Source organism: Peromyscus californicus, unplaced genomic scaffold (genome assembly GCF_007827085.1).
Source record: "Peromyscus californicus insignis strain IS unplaced genomic scaffold, ASM782708v3 Scaffold_6__1_contigs__length_162567912, whole genome shotgun sequence".
NCBI classification, from domain to species: domain Eukaryota; kingdom Metazoa; phylum Chordata; class Mammalia; order Rodentia; family Cricetidae; genus Peromyscus; species Peromyscus californicus.
Genome location: NW_026294584.1, coordinates 134,516,844 through 134,543,187, shown reverse-complemented (window position 1 = coordinate 134,543,187; position 26,344 = coordinate 134,516,844). Strand labels below are relative to the sequence as shown.

General features: G+C 40.7%; 1 protein-coding gene across 12 annotated transcripts in view; it reads left to right on the top strand.

The window, feature by feature from the left end:
• Erc1 (ELKS/RAB6-interacting/CAST family member 1) overlaps positions 1 to 26,344 on the top strand; it is a 338,915-nt gene that overhangs the window by 234,528 nt on the left and 78,043 nt on the right. For all 12 annotated transcript variants that reach the window (XM_052719645.1, XM_052719640.1, XM_052719643.1 and 9 more), the window contains one exon: positions 20,964 to 21,108. In XM_052719645.1, the coding sequence (XP_052575605.1) occupies positions 20,964 to 21,108 (145 nt within the window). The remainder of the gene's footprint in view (positions 1 to 20,963; positions 21,109 to 26,344) is intronic.

The window sequence follows — 26,344 nt, the reverse complement described above, 5'->3', positions numbered from 1 at the left end:
GCAAAGCTACACAGAGAAACTCTGTCTCGAGAAAAAAAAAAAAAAGAAAGAAAACAGCATTTGAAAAGTCACATAACTCTGGCATATTAATGTATATTTGAGAAATTATTAGTAGCAATAGCTAGAGCAAAGAATGGTGTAGGAAAAGTCTAAGGAAGACTGGCAGGACCTTGTTTGCCATGCCCCTAAAGTTTTATTCTGGAGGTAGAGAAGGCAGGCAAATGATATGATTCAATCCTTTTTCCAGAATTCCCAGGCTAACTCTCCAAGGCTGGATAGGAATGAGATAGACAACAGCAGAAGACTAGTTAAGGAGCCTGCATGAATGTGGACTAGAGAACTCTCGAAGTGTAACATTGAGGCAAACTGTGGGTAGAAGTTTGGTAAAGCAGATGCCAGTGTTGTCTCTTTTACCTGTCCCATGTGCTATCGTACAACTCTTTCCAGCCCCTAAACTGATCAGACCTGGCGTAAAGCAGCTTTGAGATATTTATTAAGAAAATAGCTGTGTTTTGACAGACAGGCGCCAGAGCACCTGGCCTAAAAGCCAATTTACAGTTCTTTGGGGGATCTCCTATGAGCAACAGGAGGCCAACAGAGCCATCTGCAAACAAGCTTCATAAGCAATGGACATTTTCCATTACAACTCCATTTCTCAAGTGGATGCTATTTGTCACAATTTGTATTTCCCTGTTGTTTTATTTAATGGTAACTGTTTCGTATTTAAATAGAATTTAACATTAAAATATAGCAGCTTTGGCATTGTTTTTGTCTTTCACAGTTCAGAGCTGTGTTGTTGATTGTTTCAGCATAAAGATATTCCTTTCATTCAGTCGTTGTCCTCCGAGCTCCACTGGGGAATGCTGTGTCCAAAAACAAAAGCCCTATGTCTCTTCTTCCTGGAAGCAGATTCTCTTGGAACTTGAGAGTTTTGTTACCTTGGTGTTGGTACGGTGCCATTTTTAGGGAGGTTGGCACTGTTCATCACTCCTTAGCTGTCCCTGGAAACATCTGTGGCCTGCATCTTCGCCTTCTGCCATGTCAGACAAGACTCGATTGCTTGTATTTCATTCTTTGCATTACTAGAAAGCTTCACACATTATGTACTTCCTTCAATGCTTCTCAATTATGTGTAGATATGCTGAAATGTGGTGTGTGTGTGTGTGTGTGTGTGTGTGTGTGTGTGTGTGTGTGTGGGTGTATACGTATATGAGTGCATGTGTACGCAAGCCAGAGATCAACTTTGGGTGTTGCTCCTCAGGAGCTATTTGCCTTGGTTTTTCCAGACAGTCTCTTTTACTGAGATTCAGACTTGCTACTTAGGCAGTACCTCATGCATGAAGACTGTCTATACATTTCAGTAACCTAGAAAGATGGAAAGAGGCTAATACACTAGACTCAGTAGTTTTCTTTCCTTACTGTAAAGGAATATATAGCAGGGCACCATGGTATTCTGTGTCTGCAGTTAGCCACATGTGCCCAGAACATGTGCACGAAATCATCTTTATTAAGTAAATTTGCCTCAGTTGTGCCCAGGAAGACCAAGGTTTTAGAGTTACTCCCTTGTTTATAATAGCAAATCCTACACGTCTTTTCCTCCAGAGCTACGTGAAGAAGCATAAAATCATGCTGTATGCAGCTGCTCTTTGACTGAGCTTTGTCAGTCAAACCATAGAGCAAAACCACTTAGCATTAATGCTTTATTTTAGATGGAAACTGGGATTTGTTGTCTTTAAAGGAGTTCTCTTTGTCTTAGCCACTTTAAGAATTTTATTCAAAGAGTTGAGAACTTACAAGGCAACTTGGTGTTTACTATTTGGCTTCAAGTCATAAGTCCTTAAAATTCAAGAAACACATGATCTTTACAACTGTTTTTTCTCCTTTTTCCTCCAGACTAGAGTTATGCTGATCTTGGTTTGAGATATAATCAACATAAATGATATTCTAAATGACTTATTAAATAAAAAAACACAGAGCCAGAAATTTGAGTTAAAGTCTTAGAGAGATCAAGGAAGTACGGAAAGCCACCAGCCAACCTTACCTCACTGACTCTGCAGCTTCCAAATGGGCGACTTCCTATCTACCCAGGCTTTATATGTCTTGCTTTTCTGCCCTCTCATTGGCTCTCTTAGCCCAGCTACCTCACTTCCTCTTCCTACACAACTCTGTCACTTTCTTTTTGTCATAGAGACAGACATCCAGGTCTCTGTGGTTGGTACCGGGATTAAAGGCATGTGTCACCATGCTTGGCTCTGTTCCCTAGTGTGGCCTTGAACACACAGAGATCCTGCCTGCTAAGTGATAGGATTAAGGGTGTGTGCTACCACTGCCTGACTTCTTTGTTTACTTTTATAATGGCTTTCTTTTTTCTCTGATTCTCCAGGCAAGCTTTATTTATCAAAGCACAAATAAAATATCACATTTTAGCACAAATAAAATATCACCACAATTGGCTGCCCTGTGGGTCTCCATATCCAGTAAACCCTGGCAGATAGGTCTGCAGAACCATTCCAGCAAGACTCCTTAGTGGGTTACCTAGAGCAAAACCAGGTTTGTTCTTTCATCTTCTTGTTAAGAAAGAGAACTAAAAGGAAAGTAGACACATGGACATTGCTTTATACTGTGGGAAATCAGGGAAGAACAGGAGCATAGAGATATGAGGTACCATAGACATCTACTCAGAAGGGCCTCCTGTTGAATGCAGCCCACAAGGATAAAAGGAACCGCTTCAGGCAAGTACAGGCCAGCCCTAAGAGGCAGTGGTTGCTTAAGACCCATTGTGTTGTTAAGTAGTTTCAGAGATGTCCAGGTGTCCTGATTTAAAGGCACCACTTCTTAAGTCAGGAAACTGTCTTGTTCTGAGGTCTGGTGTAATAAATACATATTCCTAGGGGATAGTATGGCTGGGCCCACGAACCATGTTACAGCCTGTGATTTATTTACACTGTTAACCACAGTTAATAGCAAATATGTAAGCCACACGTGGTCTCAGGGTGGCCTCTTAACTGGAGCATGTCATAGATCCATGAAGTAGGACAAAGGGAGAGAGCAGTTTGTGTCTTGTCCAGAAAAGTTCTTCCTCTGCTGTGTGACTGAGTTGTGGAGTTGCTCCTATTCAGCATTTTTCCTGGAGTGTAGCCATGGGCTGTTTGTGTCTTGTTTTTTGTCCATCCGTTCTTTATTTCATTGCTTACGGTGCCAAAAACTGCTCTAAGATGTCTACTATTTTCACTAATTTCTTATCTTGGATTGATTTCTAGAAAGTAAAGTTGGCTTCAGCTGTTTAGATTGTTGGCCATATGGTTTTAAACAGTTTTTAGAACACCAGTAAGTCGATGTCCTAGTTTACATCTCTGCTGCTGTGACAGAACACTGACCAAAACCAACTTGGCGAGGAAAAGATTGATTAGGTTTACAGACCATAGTCCGTCATCAAGGGAAGAGCCAAAGCAGGGCCCACTTAGCAACACTGCCTACTGGCTTCTTCCTCTGGTGTGTCGGCTTACAGTCCCGGCCCACCTGCCCAGAACTGGTACCACCCACAGTGGCCTGGGCCCTCCCACATTAGTCAGCAATCAAGAAAATGCCCCACCGATATGCCCATAGGCCAGTCTGATGGAAGCAGTTCCTCTGTTTCGATTCCCTCTTCCTAGCTTTGGCAAGGTGATCATTCTTTCTCTTTCTTGTCTCTGTTAGGATTGCTAGGATCATATGGCAGTAGGAATTCTATCTAGCTCCTCCGACTTCATTGGATTTCAGAATACTAACAAGGAGATTCTATTAGAATGGCACTTACTAGGTATATGGGATATTCCGATTACAAGCCCAATGTATATGTACTTTATTAAGGTGTCAAGGTCTTTGGTCCACATTTCCATTATTTAGTTGCGTTTAAAGAGTTCTTTACTTATTTTACATACCAACCGTTTGTCGGATACGTCTTTTGCAAATATTTTCTTTTAGTCTGTTGCCTGTTCTCAACTGTTGAAAATTTTAATACACATTTAAAATAACCGTACGTATGATTCTCTAACAATTTTCAGAATACAAAGATTTTCATATGTTTAAATGATTTAAAAATCCTTGTTTTCATGGAAGGACAAAACTAGAAAGTAAAACCTTGTAAATATATGTGGCTAACCTGCTGAATAAGAGAGGATTATCTTCTAGTTTTGCTTTACAAATGTCACTCGTGGCTAATTGAGAAGGAGATAGCCAGTCCCTACATAAACCACAATGAGAAGGCTCTGAATAAATGCCATTAGACCTCCTGTTTCAACCCAACACCATCTGTGGAAGCTCCCTGTCGGTCCCAGACTTTCCAACAGTCTCAGACCTTGCCCGCCCCTTGCTCACAGGTCTCTTAGGGCTCACTAGACTTCAGGCTATTAATATTCAAGATTCAGTCCACACCCTGGCTTTCTTGGTGCTATAGCCATGGTCGCAGGGAAGGAATTTAGGAAAAAGAAAGGAAATGTGTACTGAACTGAGCTGAACCAGCAGATGTAATGGAGGTCAGGGGACTATCCTTGTGAGGCCACTGATGAAATAGGCTCTGAGGAAGGAAGAGGCAGCTTGGATTTGTGGAACATTGAAAATGTCTAAATAACTGGAGCACTCACCTGGAAAAGTTACACAGGAACCAAACAGTAGTTTGAATGTCATCATCATGTGTAGCTTCTGTATTTCCTTTTTCACAGAATGGTAAGTTTTACAGCTAGAATGTTCTTAAAATTCATCTTCTTAATCCAGATAACATCAAATTGAAGTCTGTCAGTGAATCTCAAATAATGTTTTTGTTGTCAGAGTCTTAATTCTTCAACAAGTGCCTTGGAGTCTGATACAATGATGTGCATCTGTCATCTGGATCTACTTAGGAAAGCAGAACAGGGGATCATTTCAGTAGTTCCCTGCAGGCAACAGACTGAGGTACCATCTATCTCAAGAGAGAAAGCAGGCAGACACATTTCCAAGTGTACTCACACATGTTCACCATGATCTCAGAAATTTGAGAAAATAAAAAGTAATAGTCCTAATTAAAGATGACCTTTCTTTGAAACTATAATACTTGTTTTTACTTAGTCTTTGTATTGTCTTCTCTCTGCTTCTTTCAAATACATACAAATATCTCTACATTGCAATGCATGTTTATAGTAAAATAGAGCTGTTTTAAGTTTGAATACCCTTTTCTTCTTAGTATAAGGGCTTTTAAGGATTTACTTTTGTTTTTAATTATGTATATGTATATGTGATGTGTGTGTGTGTAGATTTGCAAATGGGAGTGCAGATGTGTAAAGAGGCCAGAGTCATCAGATCCCCTGGAACCAGAGTTACAGTTTGTTGTAATGCTGGGAACCAAAATTAAGTCCTCTACAAGAGTAGTGTGTGCTCTTAACCTTGAACCGTCATCTCTCTAGCCTCAGAATGTGAGATTTGTTTTTTTCTTAAGTTTCTGTGTGTGTGTGTGTGTGTGTGTGTGTGTGTGTGTGTGTGTGTGTGTGTGTGTAGGTGCCATGGTGCTTATGTAGAGATGGGGCATCCACGCTTTAGGACCCGAAAGATGATGAACTATGCCTGGGCAGGGCAAAGCCAGAGGAAACTCTGGTGGAGGTTCATAGCGATCCTGACATACAAATCGGTCATCCGATCTGAGTATCGGGGCAAAAGACTAATCGAACCATCTAGTAGCTCCGAAGTAGTTCCTTCCGACGTTTCCCACAGGATAGCTGGCACTCTCACAAAAGACAATCTCCTGGGCCCAAGGTGGGATCCCGAGGCCCCTCCAGTCCATCTCCAGTCCACCAAGGGCGCAGCACCACCCAGCTAGCTCAGTCATAGAGCATGAGACTCTTAATCTCAGGGTTGTGAGGTTATGCCCACATTGGCACCACTTGTAAGTGAAACCATGAGCGTCTGTTAAAAGGGTACCAAGGATTTATTAAGATATAAAATGGAGAGGAATTGCACTCATAGATAAAGAACAAAGTAAATAAACACGGTGGTCTTCCTTTCAGCCCGGGGGTAAATGGAACCAGCATCCCATCTCTGACCACCATAAGAGAGAGCGAGCACGCCTCTCTCAGTTTTAAACAGTCAATTAACCCTCCAAGAGGCCACACCCTAAGGCTGATACTCCAAAACTATTGACAGAATTAATACCCACAACATAGAGGTCAGAGGACAACATGTAGAAGTCAGTTCTCTCCTTCGACCATGTCCTGGGGATCCACCTCTGGTTGTAGCTTGATACCAAGCACAATAACACACTGAGCCTTTTCACTGGCCCTTAAAATGTAGTTTTGAGTATTATTTAAGCATGCATGTTCAATCTAATTTCTTTGTTCTCATTGTAATGAAAATCCCAGAGCATGAAAAGAAATGTAATTGTCTTACCCAGAAGCATGTTTAGGTAAGACAAATAATGAATTTTATAAGTTAAGAAATGAGAAAGCTTTACTATATTTGCAGGCACAGTTTCCATATTGTTTTTAACATAATTTTAAAAAAGAATCCTACCAGTTATGGTGGCCCATGTCAGAAGGATATGCTGAAAGGGTAGAGGCAGGAGAATCATAATTTTGAGGTCAGTCTGGGCTATATATTGTCTTTTCTGCCTTTGTCATTAATAGCAAGGAATTTTTAAAAAAAGATCCTGAATTTCCCATCCTTTTATATCTGTATTTCTCTGTACTTAATACAGAAACAATTTTTCTTTCTAAATTATACATAGCATTTGTCAAGCAGCTTAGAACATATGGGAGGGAACAGGACATGATTATCAAGCTGATAATAACAGTTCATCTCCCTAGTGCCAGCACAGTCCCTGGGCTCATCCCTACAGTTTCCCAGCAGGTGCCTCCTCCCAAACCAGTGCAGCAGAGTTGTTCTTACAAGGTTTGCTTATGAAAACTCCAGACACTGCCTGGGGGGTGTGTTCTCAGAGGTTGCCAGAAGCAAACACTGTGGTTCTTCTTTCTCTACTAATGAGTCAGCAGTCTTGTCATTTGTCTGTATCAGTTCGCTAGCAGGACAGTGTACTACAAGTCCAAAGGTTAGTTGTTGGGTATGTTAGGTGTCTGGTGAGATAACAAAGTGGGAGAGTTGAGGCTGTGCCACCACCAACATTGTTCTTGCAAATATCATAGCCATCAGACCTGAGAGATAGTGCAAGCTAGAGAAAAGGCAAATACATGTCCTAGGTAGCATGGTGTGGACAGCTGGTATCAGTGTGCTATTCATCTAAGACTAGAAAAGGTTAAGTAAACAGTAGGACAGTGACAAAGTACAGGGATTAATGGCTGAAAGCATTCAGTGATTCTTAAAACAGACGCTGAAGTAAATGGAGGCATTCTGAAGCTTGAGTTCTGAGGATTGATGTAAGAGAACTTTAGTTTCCTTTGGAAGCAAACTTCCTGAAGAAAGAAGACAAGATAAATGGAGCAACCCAAAGTGTGTGCTTGCAACATCAGGTGCACTTCTTTTGAAGAGACCATGGCTTCACATGGAGAGGCCACATTTGGAGGTCAGAGGATTTGGGGAGCTGACTCTGTTTTCCACCATGTGAGTCTTGGAAATCAAACACAAGTCCTCAGACTTGGCAACAAGTATCCTTATCCACTGAGCCATCTCACAGGTCCTTCCAGCTTTTACCAAAGGCAGGTACATAAAAAGCAGAAGGGAACCACATGCATTTACATACATACGCATGCACATCCTTCCATTTACTGCGGGTGTGCTAGGATTATATGTGTCTTACATCTAGCTTTTTCGTGTGAGTATCAGAGGCCAAACTGAGTCATCAGTCTTGTGCAGCCAGAGTTTTTACTCACTGAGCCATATCTGGGGCCCTCTTCTAACCTTTAGACTTCAGCTATATTGTGTGTTCTGCTCCATAGGGACTTTTCTTAAACTTTGTTGTTTAATCCACAAAACTAAACTGTTGTAAATTATTTTGCTAGCTTACCTAACATAATCGAGGCCCTAGATTCAAATACCAGCACTTAGAAAAATAATTAAAATACTTTATTAAAGGGAAGATAAATGTTCACTGTTCACTATTTTGATAAAAATGATGGAGTGAACTAGATATATATTTAAGTCTCTTTCAAGTGGGAGTGCAGACTGGTGTAGTTTTCTCTATGAACTTGTCAGGTGGTCAGAGTCCACATCTGTTGCTTCTGTGTTCCTGGTCTGTATTCATGTCCATGTGATCTCCCGTAGTCACTGCAGTTTGAACACAGTAGAGTCACCCTTGTTAAGAACAAAGCCAGTGAGCTTTAGATAAAGAGAAGAAGCCCATTGATCCTGGAGTAACGCTAGTAGCACTGTTACTGCATACTAGAATGCTGGGCTTTGTTAGGGTAACGTCTCCATATTCATTATGAACAAGAAGGGGTGTAGAAAACTTTGCTGGTTCCGTGGTGTTTTTTCTGCAGGGCTTTATATGAAGTAAAACACACTGGAAGGGGTGGTAACCAACAATTTAGGGGTAGGTGCTTCTTCTCCTGCTTAGCAGCTAACATGGCCACTGTGCACCTCAGCTAGTAGGAGATGGACAAGGGAACTTCGCACATGATTTCACCACTAAGGTGCTTTGATCGGTATGTTCAAAGAAAAGATGCTTACAGTATCAGGAACAAGATCTGGACCTAGAGTCAGCAAAAGAAATCTATAAGGAAACATTGTTTTCAGAAAGTCCTATTGCTCTGATGTAGTCTTGAAGATTGAGAGGCTTAGCTATGATGTATTAAGACTGTTTTCTTTTAGAAAGTAAGAATGGAAATTCAATATCCAACCACCGAGTCTCAAAATACTGTCATTATGACAATTTCACACCTCATCCCCTAGAGCTGTCATTGCTAAATATACACGTAATCTCTCCCTTGGATGGTTTTCAGAAGTAGCTTAAAAGATGCCCTGAAAATATGGATTTGTTTCTTACTGTGATCTGAAAATGTATCACTCAGGTTCATTCTGTGGGCCAGACTTAGTAAATTTCATTTTAACAAAAATATTTGGGCGCTCAATATACAGCCCAGGATTAGAGTGCCTTCCCAGCATGTCTGAAGCCCTAGGTTCAATCTCTAGTACTGCATTTCCTACACACACACACACACACACACACATACACACACACACACACACACACACACTTCAAAACATAAAGAATATAATAAGCTTTGAAGCTTATTTCAATGAAAATTTTGCAAGCACCATTAGAATAACTGTTGTTTCTCTCAAATAAATGTTTTTATATAACTTCCTCAAATGAATTTTCTTTAAACTTACCTTTCATTTGAAGTGTAGGTAGATATATTTCACAAAAGAGGAAATTAATAATTTTTTGCTAAATTAACTTGTAAGCAAATACCTTTACCTTTGCGTATTAATAAAATGAAGCTTTCATTAATCTTATAGTCTCCAGAGTTGAGTTCATGTACTTTTTAGACAACCTAGTTTAGTCGTAGAATGCAGACTACACTATTTTTACTATTGCTCTGTGTCATAACTGCATTCTGCAAGTCTATTAACACTTCTTATAATCTTAACAAAGCTAATCTTTTCTTGTCTACATACAAAATTTGGAAAGACTGCTATGGGGACTAGGGATCTAGCTCATCAGAAGATGCGAGCCTCCTGTTTTAATCCCCTATTTTGCAAATGTGTGTGTGTGTGTGTGTGTGTGTGTGTGAGAGAGAGAGAGAGAGAGAGAGAGAGAGAGAGAGAGAGAGAGAGAGAGAGGAGAGAGAGAGAGATAGAGATAACCACATATCCACATATATTATCAAGTGGATCCCCCCAGTTTTTTATTTTAAATGATCACTGTAAGACCAATTGTTAAATGGTCTTTATTAATAAAAATCCTGGAGCCAGATATTAGAGTGAAAACCAAGAGATCAGAGGAATAGGACAAGCCACAGCCAACTTCACTTCACCAACTCCTCAGCTTCCAGAGAGACCTACTTCCTGTATACCCATGCCTATACGCCTTTCTGTTCTGCCATCTCACTTCCTATCTCTGCCCAGCTACATCACTTCCTGTCTGTCTGTACAGACCTCCAGACCTTTATGGTTAGTGCTGGGATTAAAGGCATGTGCCACCACGCTTGGCTCTTCCCACTGTGGCCTTGAATTCACAGAGATTCGGATGATCTCTGCCTCCCGAATGCTAGGATTAAAGGTGTGTGCTACCATTGCCTGATTTCTGTGTTTACTATAGTGACTGGCTTTTTCCTCTGATCCTCAGATAAGCTTTACTAGGGTGCACAATATACTGGGGAACACAATATATCACCACAGATCACTGACTAAAGTTTTATTTATTTAGTTTATTTTTCTTGTTTTTAATACAGAAGGAATTTTACAACATTTGATACATGAATATTGCCTGTAAGATCCAATTAAGCTATTAAAAATAAAGAGCAAAGCGAATTTTTTTAAATTACCTAGTTTGTGCATGATTGTCCTCGTACCCAGACTTAAGTTTTACAAAGTCACTATTGCAGAACATCACCAATACTGGTGTAAGACCTCTTGTGTGGCTGACACTTATTGTATTAATTGGTAACTTGTATCTTGTTTTGTTTGTAGCACTAAGATTACAATATTAGATCACAGGCAAGTAAGTACAGAAGTTCTGGACCTACATGTAGTTCAGCCTAAAATGTGAGCTAGCAAAGTCACTAAATCGTTTTTCTTCTGGAAATCAACCACATAGAGATGACCTCCCTTTTCCTGTTGGTGTATCTTGCTGCCCCCAACCCCCACCATGTTTTAAGCATAGATGTGAAGTAAGCAGCTGCAAGATGTAAAGACTGTCCCCTGCAGTTGCAGGAAGGCTGTACTAGGCAGGCCAGTCACAGTCACACCTTCTGCTGGATATTCATTGATGGAACAGGTTTCTCTTAGAGCCCTACCTGTGACTCTTAAATCAGGAGGAATCAAACTACAGCACGCTGTTCATTGTATAGAACAATTTCTGTTAATAGAAGATTTCTACTCATAACACCTCCCTGGCCATAGCTAGACATCCTGGCCTTTTAGCTTCCAGAGTCTTCTAATCATTCCTCCTTGCCTCTTTCCTCTTTAGCATTTCTGATGTGTCTTGTTTCAAATCAAATCATTCCTTACTCGGTGTTTTGAGTCTCACTGATGTGTTCTGAGTAGATGCACCAAGGGTTTCAAATCTGTGTTTATTCCCGAGGCTGTCATTCCAGAGGACATCTGCTCTGACTCAAAGATACTTTTCTAAGTTCTCTCTTCATGGTATCCCTCCAGGCACCCTCCAGTCCTAGAACAGTGTGTCCCCACACAGCTTTGGCTTTCACACTTGACACTTCTCTGTCAGCCATGCCATCCTGATTCCCTGTGGATGAAAATGATTTCCCTGTCTGGTACTCCAGCGCTTTCTGCCCATATGATGCATTAGCACTTGTCCTCTATTGCTTCACCCCATTCGTTAGTTAAAATTCTAGCATTAAAAAGGACAGTTGGGAATGAGGGCACACGCCTGTTGCTCCAGCACTTGGGAGGCAGAGGCAGGAAGATCTGCAAGTTGAGGGCTAGGGTGTCTATATAGGGAGTCCCAGGGTAGTCAGGGCTACATAGTAGCACGACTCTCTCAATAAAATAAAATAAATGACAAAATCAAAGTGCTACTCCACCAAAATCATTTACAGATATCTGATGATCTATTTAAACTTCTAGTCTAAGATGCTCAGTAATACTTTCAGCTTTCCAGTTCTGCTGTTATCACATATGGGTACAACAGGTATTCGTTTTGTGAAATGAAGTCTCTTAGTGACTTTTTCCCTTTGGGTACCACTCATGCCCTCTAGAGAAACTCAGATTCATTTTCTCATTTCAACAAAACTATCTTAAAGTTTTATTCCTGTAATTGTAGTCTTTATAAATATATCTGGTATATTTACTAAACAATCTTTCTGGGTTAGCCCATTAATACCCGCACTGTCATCTCCAATTAGATAGCCTCTACTTTGTGCCACCTCTTAAATTATGGTTCCAAGCACTGGGCCTTACAGTCAGTCATCACCTATCTAGATGAGCCAGCCGATCTCAGTCTCAGCTCCTCCCCTTCTCGTTTCTTTCTTTTAGTGGAGGACAACTTGACGGAACTGCAGATATCCTTCTAATGTCTGTTTCTCTCGTGTTTGCAAAACTTGATGTTACTTGCTCTGACTTGGTGCTTGATTGTCTTACATGCTGCTGCAGAATTGAGGGCAGGGAGCCTTAAAGGCACAGTAAAACAGCTTCAAAATAAGTAGAAATGCTAGAACAATTAGGAAGTTACCCCAGCAGGTAGGAATGTTGCCAGAATTAGAGACTGATGGTTCAAGATATATTTGGTAAGAGTCTGCCACTCAGAACTGTTCTTGGCACTTGGAGTGCCTGAGTGAACAAAACAAAGATTCTGCCTTTATGGGACCTGTATTCCAATATTTTGAGCAAAGACTTTGGGTGAGTGCTAAAGACTGGCATGTAATCCCATAGTTTGTAGACTTAGATAACCATAACACTAAATAATAGAAAAAGTGATAAACAGTTTGCCAGAAAATTAACAATCTTTAAAAGTTCTTGGCTTTCAGGGTCATGAGCTGAGATTCTAGAATGAAGATACTTTGAAATTAAGTATGGCATCATCATTAATAATATCTAAAAGGCATAAGTAACTCAAGTATCTGTGAGGGGAAAGATGAATTAGACAGGGAGTAATGTGTACATATAATGGAATGATATTCAATGTTGAAAAAGAAGATGCTGATATATACTACAATGTAAATAAATCTTGAATACATTCTGCTAAGTGAAATGAACCAGTTGCAAAAGATTAATTACTGAATGATTCCATTTTTATAAAATACTAGAGTAGCCAAATTCAATGAGACAGAAAGTAGAATGATAGTTATCAGGAGCTGGGGAAGGAGAAATGAGGAATTATTATTATTATTATTATTATTATTATTATTATTATTATTTCAAGACTAAGAGTACTGGCAGAGATTGGTTGTATAATCGTGTGGATGCATTTAGTACCACTAAACCTCTGACAAGTTTTGTTTGTAAGTGAGGCTGGAGAGATGGCTCAGTGGTTAAGGATGCATGCTGCTCCTGCAGAGGACTAGAGTTGGTTCCTAGCACCCACTTCACAACTGCTTATAATTCCAGCTCCATTCTGTTCTGTCCTCCTTATACCTTCATTCATGAGTACATACCCACATAAAGACAAATAGGCATACACATAATTAAAAATAAAACTTGGTAAAAGATGTTACAAATATTCTACCACAATTTAAAATTAATGTGTGAACAGACTGAAGAACTTAATTGCTAGAGAAAAATTGTAAGATAAGCCATAAGGTACTATACTTGGGAAAGCTGACCTTGCATGTATGAAAGAATTGAAGGTTACTTACAAGACAGCTCTCTTCATCATCCAGATGATGTAAGTGCACAAAAGCAGATATAGACAAGGAAGAAAGTAGGAGTCAGTGGAGGAGCTAGACCTTGACAGAGACTAAGCAGGCACATTGCAGGTGGAGAGGGTTACGTGAACACCAGGGAAAAGAGGTAAGAACTAATGAAGGGGCACTGAGAGGCTGCGAGAAAGATGGGGGCTGGAAATCCAGAGGTGGTCCTCAATGTAAGCCGAGTATGTGATGTGCTGAGAGACCCAAGAACATTGACCTTAGAGAAGCAGGATAGTATAGGATGACAGGAAAGTGGGAGATACAGGCCCCAAATAAATGGGTGGTAGTGGTTACAGAAATGATGGTTCCCATATAAAGCCATGGTTTCATTGAAGACTACTAGAAACAAAGAACAATGCTCAGTGTTGACCATAGGAAGCAAAGCATAACTGAATTATGTAGGTGCTGTCAGCCTGGGGACCCAGGAATGGGTGGCTCCATTAACATGATGGGGAAACACGATGGTGGAGGAAATAACTAGTGCTGACATTTTACATCCAGGATATTCCCTTATATCTAAATAAAAGAACAGAACACAGGTTTCAAATTTTGAGAGATCAGGTTTACCCACAGTAGCACCCCACTTCCTGGATGTGGCATACACTGCTGTGCTTTTCACAAAGCTTAATCAGGATAAGGTGTCTTCCATACTCTGAAACTTCTGCAAAGAAAGGAGAAAATCATAATTGAGTGGACAGCTTCGGGGCATGAGATAAAAGCAAAGCAGATGCTCCAGCAATTGCCTGAATTCTGGATAGCTGAGTGGTTAAATAACAAGGCCACAGAATCAAAGTGTGTGTAATTCATTAATAAGAGAATAAGGATTTTCAATTTAATGTAGATTGTAGTCAATTAAACTATGCCTCTTTTTTTTTTTTTTTTTTGGTTTTTCGAGACAGGGTTTCTCTGTGTAGCTTTGCACCTTTCCTGGAACTCACTTGGTAGCCCAGGCTGGCCTCAAACTCAGAGATTCACCTGGCTCTGCCTCCCGAGTGCTGGGATTAAAGACGTGCGCCACCACCGCCCGGCTAAACTATGCCTCTTTACCCATGTTATTAGCATGCTAAAGCCTCTGATCTCATTCTTTCATCTGGTCTTTTTCCTAAGGTTTTTGGACTTGTGGAGCATATTGTATATAGTTCTGCAACTATTCAACTTGAAATTCATACTTGGAGGAGGAGGGAATGGTAAACATTGTTGGTTATGTTCCTTAATTCTTACTCCTTGTACTTTAGTGGAACATACTCCTTGTGCTTCTGTGGAACACACATGCTTAGCACTTACTCCAAGTCACCGTTCCAATCTTGCTTGCAGTTTCTTGCTTACTAGTGCTGGAAGACCACTGTTTTAACCTTTCAGAAATCGTAAAGGTGTTCAGCTTTCTGTGCCTTTGATATTTGTCTCTAGTTTCTGAAATCTGCCCAGAACAGGGAAAGGAACAGAGGGGAGGTCTCACTGTTTCCTGGAGCTCAGATGCCACAGTAGTGCACATCTTGATTCCATTAGACGTTGCAGGTCAAAGAGCAAGTTCAGCTGGTGTAGTTTACAGCAACTGGGACAGAGTGACTAGCCACTTTAATGACTTGCCTTTCTGCTGCAACTTATTAAGGAAATAGGGGTTTCTAACCACTGAAATGTTTGTATCCACAGTTGACGGGGTGGGGGTGTTTGCTTGTTAACTGCGGAATAGACTCAGAACAAGAGAGTGATCTGGCAGGAAGTGCACTGACATTTTGTCCTGTGATCCTGTGGGGGTTCTCCCTTGTGTCTTCTGAGTTGCTTCCTTGAGGTTCTCCAAGGAAACAGGCTGCTTGTACTAGCAGGACTCTGTTTGGGGGCAGCCTCTAGTTAGGAGCCCTCTTAGTGATCAACTTCTGTTTGTGTCCACTTCCTCTAAAATATTCATGTTGGGGTTAGAACCAAACTTCTAGATCTCAAACTCTTACTCGACAGAATCACTCCTGACTTCTTTTTCTTTTCTGTGTTTCTGTTTCTATCAGAGAAATATTACCTTTATCAGAAAGTATCTTTTTACAAAGAAGACTGTTTTCTATGGGCAGCAACTAAATTGCAGTTCTTCTCATAGTTTACTTTTTGTTTCCTTCTGAATTTTGTTGCCTCTGAGAAGCACAACATTTTAAACAAAAGTTTGAACGTTTTTGCTCTGCAGTCTACCAAGCACCTAAGTTCTGGCTGACTATGCACTCTTCCTTTCTATCAGATGTATTAGGAAAACAGCAAAGCTAATTCCACCAAACTTAAAGCTGTTGATGTTGCTTACACATCCTTGTCTTGTCTTCTTGGACGTTTCCAAAGGATATAGCTCAGTAGTGGAACTCAAGGCCCTGAGTTCAGTCTCCATGAGAGAAAGAGGGAGAGATGCTACAGTGTTTTCAAGAGCTTTCACCATTGTTACCCAAAAAGATCCAGCTTGTTTTACACCTAGGATACTTATTATCAAAAGGACACATTTTTGCAAAAGAACCTTTATTCATTAACAGGCAAATGTGAGAAGTCAAGAACCCCAGATCTCACCTGTCTCTCTAGGATAGGTAAAGGGATTTTAGTGGGGCATAGAAACATGGTAATCAGAGACACAGGGAAACAGTTGAAGGTGAAAACAATGAGGCTGTGAGTTATTGTGGAATATTAATTTAAGATGTATTACATCCGTTTATGCTGTGGAATATTTGTTTAATGATCCTAAGGTGTGTTGCATTCTTTTATGTTGCATTTGTTTAACTCTGTAAAGCTGTGTTACTTTGTCTCCCTAAAACAACCGGATTAGTCTAATAAAGAGCTGAATGGCCAGTAGCAAGGCAGGAGAAAGGAGAGGCAGGGCTAGCATGCAGAGAGAATAAATAGGAGAAATCTAGGCTCAGGAGAAAAGAGATGAGAGAGGAGCGAGAATAGAAGAAGAAGAGGACACTAGGAGCCTGCAACCCAACCACACAACCAGCCACAGAGTAAGAAGGGAAGAAAGATATACAGAATAAAGAAAGATAAAAAGCCTAGAGGCAAAACATAATTAAAGAGAAATGGGATAATTTAAGTTAGAAAAGTTGGCTAGAAACAAACCAAGCTAAGGCCAGGCATCCATAAGTAAGAATAAGTCTCCGTGTATTTATTTGGGAGCCAGGTGGTGGGCCTCCAAAGAGCAAAATAAATAAATAAATAAATAGATAGAAATACAGTGAGTGGCCTTGTGTAGTCAGAAAGTTTGTCCGGTCCCACCAGGCCCCCAAAGTCCTGTGGCCTGATTATAAAATAATCACTCAGAAGCTTATATTAATTATAACTGCTCAGCCATTAGCTTAGGCTTATTATTGACTAGCTCTTACACTTAAATTAACCCATAATTCTTATTTATGTTTAGCCACGTGGCTTGGTACCTTTTCTCAGTCTGCCTTGTCATCTTGCTTCCTCTGTGTCTGGCTGGCGACTCCTGACTCTGCCCTTCCTCTTCCCAGAATTCTCCTCGTCTGCTCGCCCCGCCTATCCTCCCTGCCTGACTACTGGCCAGTCAGCATTTTATGTATCAGTCAATCAGAGCAACATATATTCACGGCATACAGAACGACATTCCACAGCAGCCTTGCATGTGGATAGCAAGATGGCGTCCTGTGCTGCATGTTGAAAGTGATAACTTTGTTGTTCTCTAAAAGTGAGATTTGAGTGTTGATTTGTTGTCTGCTTTTTTTCTCAAGACAGGGTCTTGCTATATAGACAAGTCTGGTCTCAAATTTGTGGTAGTCCTCCTACCTCTGCTCTTGCCCTAGGTACTTCGATTACAGGTGTGACTTTTCATGCGGGGCTTGAGCATGGAGTTTTGCCCCGTGAGGTGCTTGCAATGGACCCAGTTCCAGCTAGTTTTAGCCATTACTAAGTTCCAGAAAAACAGAGGTACTGTCTGTATAGTAAAGCAATAGAGATGTATTGCTGCACTTGGCTATATGATATCTAAAACAGATGAGAGTAGAAGGTCTCGGGTTTGGGTTCAAGGGGACACTGAGGCAGGCTGTCTTTTTGGATACAAGATTGGCTTATTAGAAGAGCTATTAATGCCAAGGAAAGACAGCATGGTAATGGTCTTGGAGAAAGTTGAGGCCCACGTGTCAAAGTGAGGTTTCCAGCTTACAGGTTCCAGAAAAGGAGGTGATTCTATGCCAGGGGACTGATGAGTCCATAGTAAATGCACATCAGGCAGTCTCTGATTCCCTGATGGCAATGGGAGGGGCTTGTTTTCTTGCATTCTGAGGAAAGACTATGTGACCTTGAGGATATGGGAGAAGTGAGGAAAAGGTACCTGTTTAGTTGGTGCGCATTCATTGTATTGGGTGTACAGGTGTTGGGTAACCCAGTAGCCTGGGGTCTGCTAGCCTAGAGCCTTGTGTCAGGATGGGAAGAGACACAGCTCAGGTATGACCTGAACAGCATCTGGCGTGGATCCCAGTGGGAAGCAAGTGAAGCTCCAGAGTCTAATTCATGTTTTCTTTGGGCATTAATAGTATCCATTACAAATTTATTAAAATTGTAATATAACAAAGAGAACAATACTGTCTCTATCTCTAGCTGTTCAAGCATGCCATTTATGAAAGAATTGGAATTCAGTAAAAATACTTCAATAATATAGAATAATTTCCCCTTTTTCACATTGTGCTTTCTTCTTTTTCATTACCCTCCTCCTCCATGTATGTGTGTACATGCATGCACACAGAAGTATAGAGGCCAGAAACTAGTCATTTCTCTCCTTCCATCATCAAACTCAGGTGGCAGGCTTGCTGGCCCTTGTGCATTTTTCCTAAGTCCAAAGCTCAAATCCCTATCATCTTTGTATTTTGTATCTAACAAAGGTGTTGATGGCACCATATAATTATAATGCTGATATTAATTCATCATTTTCTCTTGGCCTAATAGCAAATGTGTGATCCTGACAATCAGTACATAGAAATGCAGGATCCTCACTGAGAATCCTTCTCATTCCAACTTCTTAGATCCTGAAAGAAACAGATGATAATCATCAACAGGAAGCTCCACAGTACACAGTTCAACCAGCTTGAACTCCTTCAGCTTTAGGGTCATTTCACCCCTGAACATATTTGTTTCAAATGATCATTGGATGTATTTAGACTGTCTATCCCTTTGGTGCTGACTAGAGCCTGGTTGTGTAAGCCACCTACCATTTTCCCAAGTTCCACAATGTTGAGACAGTAGAACATCACTAGGATCCATGAGAATCCTGTCTTCCAACAGCAAAAACTAGTTAAACAAATTTTTATTTTCATGTTGTAAACTGATCTGTGGCCCACATTTGTTAGTATTACTTATTCAGAGTTATAGATGTACTCATCCAAAATAAAATCTTAGACTATTTAAATGATAGTCTTCCAGTTTGTGGCCTCCCTAAACTTTTCCATATGACTGCAATTGAAGCTCAATTATCTTAACAAAAGTCAGAAGCAAAGTTAAGCTTCCCCAGTGCATTCTCAGATTTAGCCTTTCCTGGGTCAGAACCTACAGCTATTTTATATAGTTCCCTATAGTAACTCAGATTTGTCTCTTTCTGTGAGGGATGACCTAGTGTAGGATGGGTTTGAGTCCATGGATAGTTTGTTCCCCCAGTTCATTCAGGTTATTTGTTTCTCCTCCTTGATCTTCCCTCTCTGGACATGAACTGCAGAATAGTTAGCCAGACTGTGGCAAAGAGTAGGGTGGAAAGTGAGGTCAAGATTAGCAAGAGAAACCAAAAACGCTCACCATGAAAGCTGACGCGTAACAGTATGCACAGAATAAATTCAATAAAATCGAGACTATGAAAGTTTCAGTCCTTTGTACAGCACTCCACTGAGCCTCTGTCCTTTTTACCAGCTCTGTCCCACTTTATTTTTTAGAAATCATTTCTTTCCTAATAAACTGTAGCTACTTCTACAACTGTCCTTATGTCCCTGATCCAGTTCTTCGTTAAAAGAAATCCCAAAGGGTATCCACTGAGCCCCAATATCTGCCTGTAACAAAACCACTGGTAATCTGTGATGTTTAAATTATTGTTGCAAAGTATATATAAAGATCATTGCCAAGAAAGTCACACTCCTAAATTTATTTGCGTTAATGAGATCCAAAGACTTACTGATGTTCTGCATGCTCTGGGAACAAATAGCTAATTCAAAGTCCACTTTCTTAAAGTTTGCAAATCAGGGCTGGCAGTATGGTTCAGTAGGTGAAGAAGGCATTTGCTCCCAAACTTGACAATCTGAGTTCAGTTCTCATTTTAGAAACAAAAAATAATCTCACGTCCCACAGAGGAACACGGAAACAAAGCAGAAGCAGCTCAGCAAAGCATTCTTTTTGTAAAAGGTACAGCAGGACTCAGACTGGGCTAGCAAGCCACCAGGACAGGAAGGTCACTTGATTTTTGTAGTTTCTCCTGAACCCCGTCGGCTGGGGTTCAGTCTCTCAGTCTTTTGCTGTTGGCCAGTTTTTAAAGAGTTAGCATGAAGGAAAGAGGTAGAGGTTGAGATTTGTTTAAAAGTCACACAAGGTATGGGGAGATTTGTGGAATACTGGCCCGTGGCGGTCAAATTGACTTTAATAAAGGTTTTATTTCACACCCAAGACTCCACATGATGGAAGGAGAGAGCTGACCCCCCCAAGTTATCCTCCCTTCTCACCATGCATGTGTATGCTCACCATGCATGTGTATGCTCACCATGCATGTGTATGCTCACATTTTATTTTATTTTTGAGACAGGGTCTTACTATGTAGCACTTGCTTGCTTGGGCCTCACTAAGTAGACCAGGTTAGCCTTGAATTCACAGAGATTGGCTTGCCTCTACCCTTCAAATGCTGGGATTATTGAAGGCATGTGTCACCATTCCTGGACTTACTTTACTTTAGTTGAAAAAATAAAAATACAAAAAAGAGTTCCTACATATAGTTGTAGCTTAATTAGAAAAATAAAAGATATCAGTGACTGTTTTGTTTAGTTGGTGTAGTCTTGTCAGGTATATGCTTTAACTACTTAACTCACCCTGCTGATAAGTACTGGGTGTCAGACCGCAGCACTACAGGACTGTCCCTTCCAGACACTGGTCACAGTAAGAAGCCAGATCTCACAGAAGAAATCAGGCCACACATACTCCTTCCTACACAGAGAGAGAGGAGGGGGGAGGGGGAGAGGGAGGAGAGGGAGATTGTTCATGTACTCTCCACTGCGATCCCAACAAAGTTAAGAGGCTGCCTTATGCTGTGGTGTTTACAGTTCCCAACTTTAGGTTCTACCCAGTACTTGGCTCTTCCATGCTCTTTGTCAAGTAAGCAATGTTGAACTAAATCACATGGTGTAGAACCTCCTGCTACCCTATGAAATGATATAAAAGTCAGTTATTTTCCTTTCTTCTCCAAATTTTTCTTTGTAGAGAACTAGGAAGACTTATTTCAGGTTTTGGGTGAATGCTCATGTTTTCTTTCCTTTGCAGGCAAGAAGCTCTTCTGGCTGCTATTAGTGAGAAGGATGCTAATATAGCTCTTCTGGAGCTGTCGTCCTCGAAGAAGAAGACCCAGGAAGAAGTGGCTGCACTGAAACGGGAAAAGGACCGCCTGGTGCAGCAGCTCAAACAGCAGGTAGTAGTGGTCCGAGGGCAGTAGAGGCGGGCAGAACGGAGCCCAGGTCCCACTGCCCTTTCAGAAATGTCTTTGCCACTGTGGATGTTTAGGACCGTGTGTTTCATGCTATATATCATATACAGAAGATTTTTGTAATTAGAGACTTCACAGGTCTATGGCTATATCTAAAAAAAATTCATAGAATTCTCAGTGATTGGACTAAATCAGAGCATGTCACAGGTCCTGAGTTGTTGTTTTAAATGTTATAGAAGTCACAGTGGCCAATCTTTCATTTGTACTCACACTTGATTACTTATAATATAATGTTGAACATTTACCTTCTCTGCATTTGCATCTTTTAGGGTTCAGTTTGCTTTCACTTTGTTGAGACAAGGTCCTGCAGTGTAGCTCTGGCTGGCCCAGTACTCATTTTGTAACCCAGGCTGGTCTTGAATTCATGACACTCCCCTGCCTGAGCTTCCCCAGTGCTGGGATTACAAGTGTACCTCACCATGCCCAGCTGTATCTGCAAAATTTTGTCATAGTTTCTAACAAGAGGACTTAATGAACAGTATAGTTCTGTTTCAGTGTTGATAGAATCAAGACATTAATTGACTCTCAGAGCAGATTAACTCCAAATGTCAGCGTTAGTAAGATCTGTACTCTCCTCCAGCCTATACTAGCAGATGAGTGTGTGCTTCAACTCTGTGGCTTGCTAAGCCGACTCACAGACTTCATAGCACCCCTTTCTCCAGGACCCTCTCTTCCTTGGACCACACTCCTTACTATCAACAGATCCTTCTAGACTCTCACCTGAATTTATTTAGCAGCATTGACCATTATTTTTAAATGCTTACTGTATATCAGAACTTCGCCTGGCTGCTGCTGACACAGCAGACATGGCCCTGAAGACTTGCATTTATTGCAGGATCATCCATTTTATCCATCATTGTGGATATTTTGTCACACAAGGGTTTTCATGTAATCTAGTCTGACAAAGATGTATTTCCTTCTAGTTACACTAAAACTAAGCAAAAACATTTTTTGTTACTGTTTTTTTTTTTAAACATCCTCTCAGATTACTTAGCAAACCTCATTTTAAGATCCTGAAAGTATGCCAAGTGGTCGTGGTGCATGCCTTTAATCACAGCACTTGGTAGGCAGAGGCAGGCAGATCTCTGTGAGTTCAAGGCCAACTTGGTCTACAAAGTGAGTTCCAGGACAGCCAGGACTACACAGAGAAACCCTGTTTTGAAAAAACAAAAAAAGAAAAAAACATATCCTGGAAGAAGTTTGTCTTTGTTCATTATTGTAAACAACTGTCAAGTTCCAGAGAGTGGAGTAGAACTACGGACTAAGAATTTAGGGTTAAAATTCACAGATTGGGGATATAAAAGCTAAGTAGGCCAATAGGGTCGTAAATAATGTATCCACTCACAGTGAAAAGACTTCGATGAGTTGCAGTATATTTATGCTTCCCACAACTATAAACTGAATGTTATGGAAATGTAAAGATGAATTGACTTGTATCTTCTTGAGAAGACCAGTACCTCAGTGCAAAACTTCTGTGTGTAGGTCTCTGGGTGTATACCCCAGAAGTGCCTGGGAGCTGGCTGACCATCATGGCCTGAAGTCATCACTATGTTTGCATCCTGCTCAGTTGCCTGACGCCTACTCCTGATCCCATTGATACTTCTTCTCACTGTTCAAGACTGGGCATCACTCTTCTATATACGTAGTCTTAGTCTAGGTGTCTCCTGAGATTAAACCCAAGTGACTAGCATGGAGTGGGGGTGGGATATTTCCCTAGTTTTTTTTTATTGTGTTATATTTTAACTGTTTAACCCTTCAATCCCACTTTACTTCCCTAATCTCCCAAGTTCTTACTGTAAAGGGATGTTTGACTATTTCTGAGTATTTCCCTGAAGTGGGGGAAAATACCTATCAATGAAGTAGTTTTTAAATTAATTAATTTCTTTGTGTATTTTATTGGGCACACATGTGCCGTGGTGTGCACATGGAGGTTAGAGGACCCCTTGCAAGAATCTGTTCTAGATAGAACTTGGGTTGCCAGGCTTCGTAGTAAGTGTCTTTACCTGCTGAGCCACATCACAGGCCCCAAGTAAAACTTTAATTCTTTCATGCGGTTCTGTCCATTGTCCTCGATATATAGTTGCCAGGTCTTAGTCTCTCTGGGAGTTACTAGGACACATGACACTTCATTGGCTACCTTCACTCTTGTTTACTGCTTCACCGTATAAAGCTAATTGCTCTGGCATCACTGATTTGGGCCTGGAGATAGGCCCACACTTTGATTTGGCGCATCTTGGATTCTAGCAGACCTAGCAAACATTCACTTATCTGAAAACTAACATTTGTACATACTTTCAAATGTCTCCTGAATCCTGCTGGAATCTGGTTCCCACAGTGACAGTTGCCAGTGCTCTGTCCGTGTGACATTTATAAGCAGGCTGTCTGTCCCTAGTTGTAGACGCACTGTCTGGACTCCTTTGCTAGAGACATTTTACTTCCTATTCATGAGTAGAATGTGTCTTTTCATTTTCACTTTACACTTTTCTCTCATAGGCTGTGGGGCTGGCCATTGGCCCACCTTGGAACAAATTGTGTATTATTGTCCTTTCCTCCATCTCTCACAGCAGCTCGCTCAATGGAGTATAAGATGTGTTGTTTGTGGTACTTACTGAGCTCATTGCAGCCCTTTGTTAGAGACTGGGGCATGCAGGTGCAGAGTACTCCCACTTACTCCAACTTCGCTTTCGGTACACACACTTTTATCATTTCTTCCTCGAGAGGAAGTACAGTTTGAGTGTCAGTTCTTCTCTTACCGAGGGCAGATCATTTGACTTGTTAGAACTGTTTGTCTTCTTTTTCCTATCTTGAAGATTCTACAAATGGTTGTAAATCTCTGCATACATCTAAATGATGTCATTTATTTTTAGTTAACTTATTAAGCTTTAAGAAGAACTTTATTAATGTTATTTAGAGGCTTGTCAGACTTTACTTTCTTAAAAGCTAAATTTTTTTTTTTAAATTCTTGGTCTTAGGCCTTGACCTACCCATTAGAGCAATTTTTTTTTTAGTTTTTTGTTTTTGTTTTTACATCTCAACCACTGTTTCTCTCCTTCCTCTTCTCCCAGTCCCTCTCCTCCTCACCCCCTCCATCTACTCCTCCTCTTCATTTTTTTTTCATAAAAGGGCAGACTTCCCATGAATATCAATTAGCCATGGTATATCAAGGGTATGTCAACTTTTTTTGAAGACTATCTTTCATTTATTCTTTGAAAATTTAGTACAGTATACAATTTAACTTGATCATACCTACCATAAGACTCTTCAGTTCCCCTTCCTCATACCTTCATGTCCCCACACCCCCATTGAGTCCAGTTAGTGCTGCCTTCTGGAATGTTGACTTGGTCTTGTCTAAGTAACCATGAGGGCAACGGCCAAATCAAGTCTGGAAGACAGCAGTTCTTAGCATTCCTCCTCATCTTCTGGCTCGTTTGTTTTGTTTTGTTTGTTTTGTTGTTGTTGTTGTTTTTGTTTGTTTTGTTTTGTTTTTTTGAGACAGGGCTTATCTGTGGAGTTGTGGTGCCTGTCCTGGATCTCGCTCTGTAGACCAGACTGGCCTTGAACTCACAGATCCGCCTGGCTCTGCCTCCTGAGTGCTGGCATCAAAGGCGTGCACCACCACCGCCTGGCTTGCTCTTACATTCTTTCTGCTATCTCTCCATAAGTTAGTTCCCTGAGCCTTGGTGGGGTTGATAGAAATGTCACAATTAGGGCTGAGCACCGAATGGGCACATAGTCCCAACATCTGACCAGTTAAGAATCTGTTCATTAACTGCTGCCCACAGAAAGAGACTTCTCTGGCCAAGGTTGGGAGCAGCTCTAATCTAAGGCTGTAAATGTAAATATTTAGAAGGCAGTTTGACAACATTTCCATTTATCAAAACAATAGTAGTAGGTTCCCCCTAAGGTCTTTGACCTCCTAAGCCATGAGTTTTGGGCTAAGTTTTCAGTGTGGAGCAACATAATAAATATGTAGATTCTTACCTATCAGATTTACTCTTGACTCTGTAGTACATACAGAGATCTCTTCTAAACATAAGTAAAATTGTGTAAAGAAACACTAAAGATCTAATGTGACCCAAACTTGATGAAAGTCACCATTTTTGATTTATTTTCTTTCTCTATAAAGAAAAAAAAGTTGGATGAAAAATCTTTCTAGCCAGCCAAGAAAATAGAGCTTTCTGTAGACTAGTTACAGGTTTAAAGCCTTTCATTATGAATTAAATTTGGAATGGGAGTCTTTTGCCAATAAAAATAGTGGAGAATAAGCCTTTAAAGCTATATACATAATGTAGAATCCTAAGTTACCATCATTCTTCATTGTTTAAGAAATGATGACAAGAAAAATCTTTTCCAGTATTTTTGATCCATGGTTTGTTTGACAGACAAGGAGTCTGTGGATTTAAAGGGCCAACTTCATTCAAAATTTAAAAATCAGCATGTATACTAAACATGCGGATTTTTTCTTGTCATTATTCCTTAAACAATGCCAAGCATTTATATTGAAATAAAGTATATAAAAGAATATGCATAGATTATATGTGTCTATTATACCATTTCATATAAAGGACTTGAATGTCCTCAGGCCTTGGTGTCCATGGAAGAGAGGGTCTTGGAGATTAGAACCAGTTCTCCTGTGAGAGCAAAGAACAGTCACACATCACAAAGAACAATTATTTTCAATTTAAATATGGACTAAAGGACTATATTGTCTCATTTTTCACTTTCATTGTGTTACTTTAATACACATATGTATACATGTATAAATAACTTCAGTTTGGTTTTTACTTAGGTACCAAGAGTGGCCACATCTGTGTATTTTCTTTTGTGTTCCCTGTCAGTAATGACAGTGTCAGTGTTGTAAGTGGTGATTCGGGCTCTCAGTTCATTCAAGTAAACTTCTCTATTTTGAACAGGACTGCAGGTGATGCTGTCACTGAAGTTCTAGAGCAGGGTGAGGAGTATCTCCACGTATCCCTCACTCCCCCTGAAACCCTTGGCGGCCTCCCTCAAGTCTGTGTTCACAAACGGCTTTTCACCCATGCTCTCCTCCTTCCCCATTCACACAGCTCTGCCCGCTGCCCAGTTCCAAAGTCACTCCTTTGGCTCTTCAGCTTCTGTTACCACACACCCTGGTCCCAGTTACCACACCTATTAGTCATCT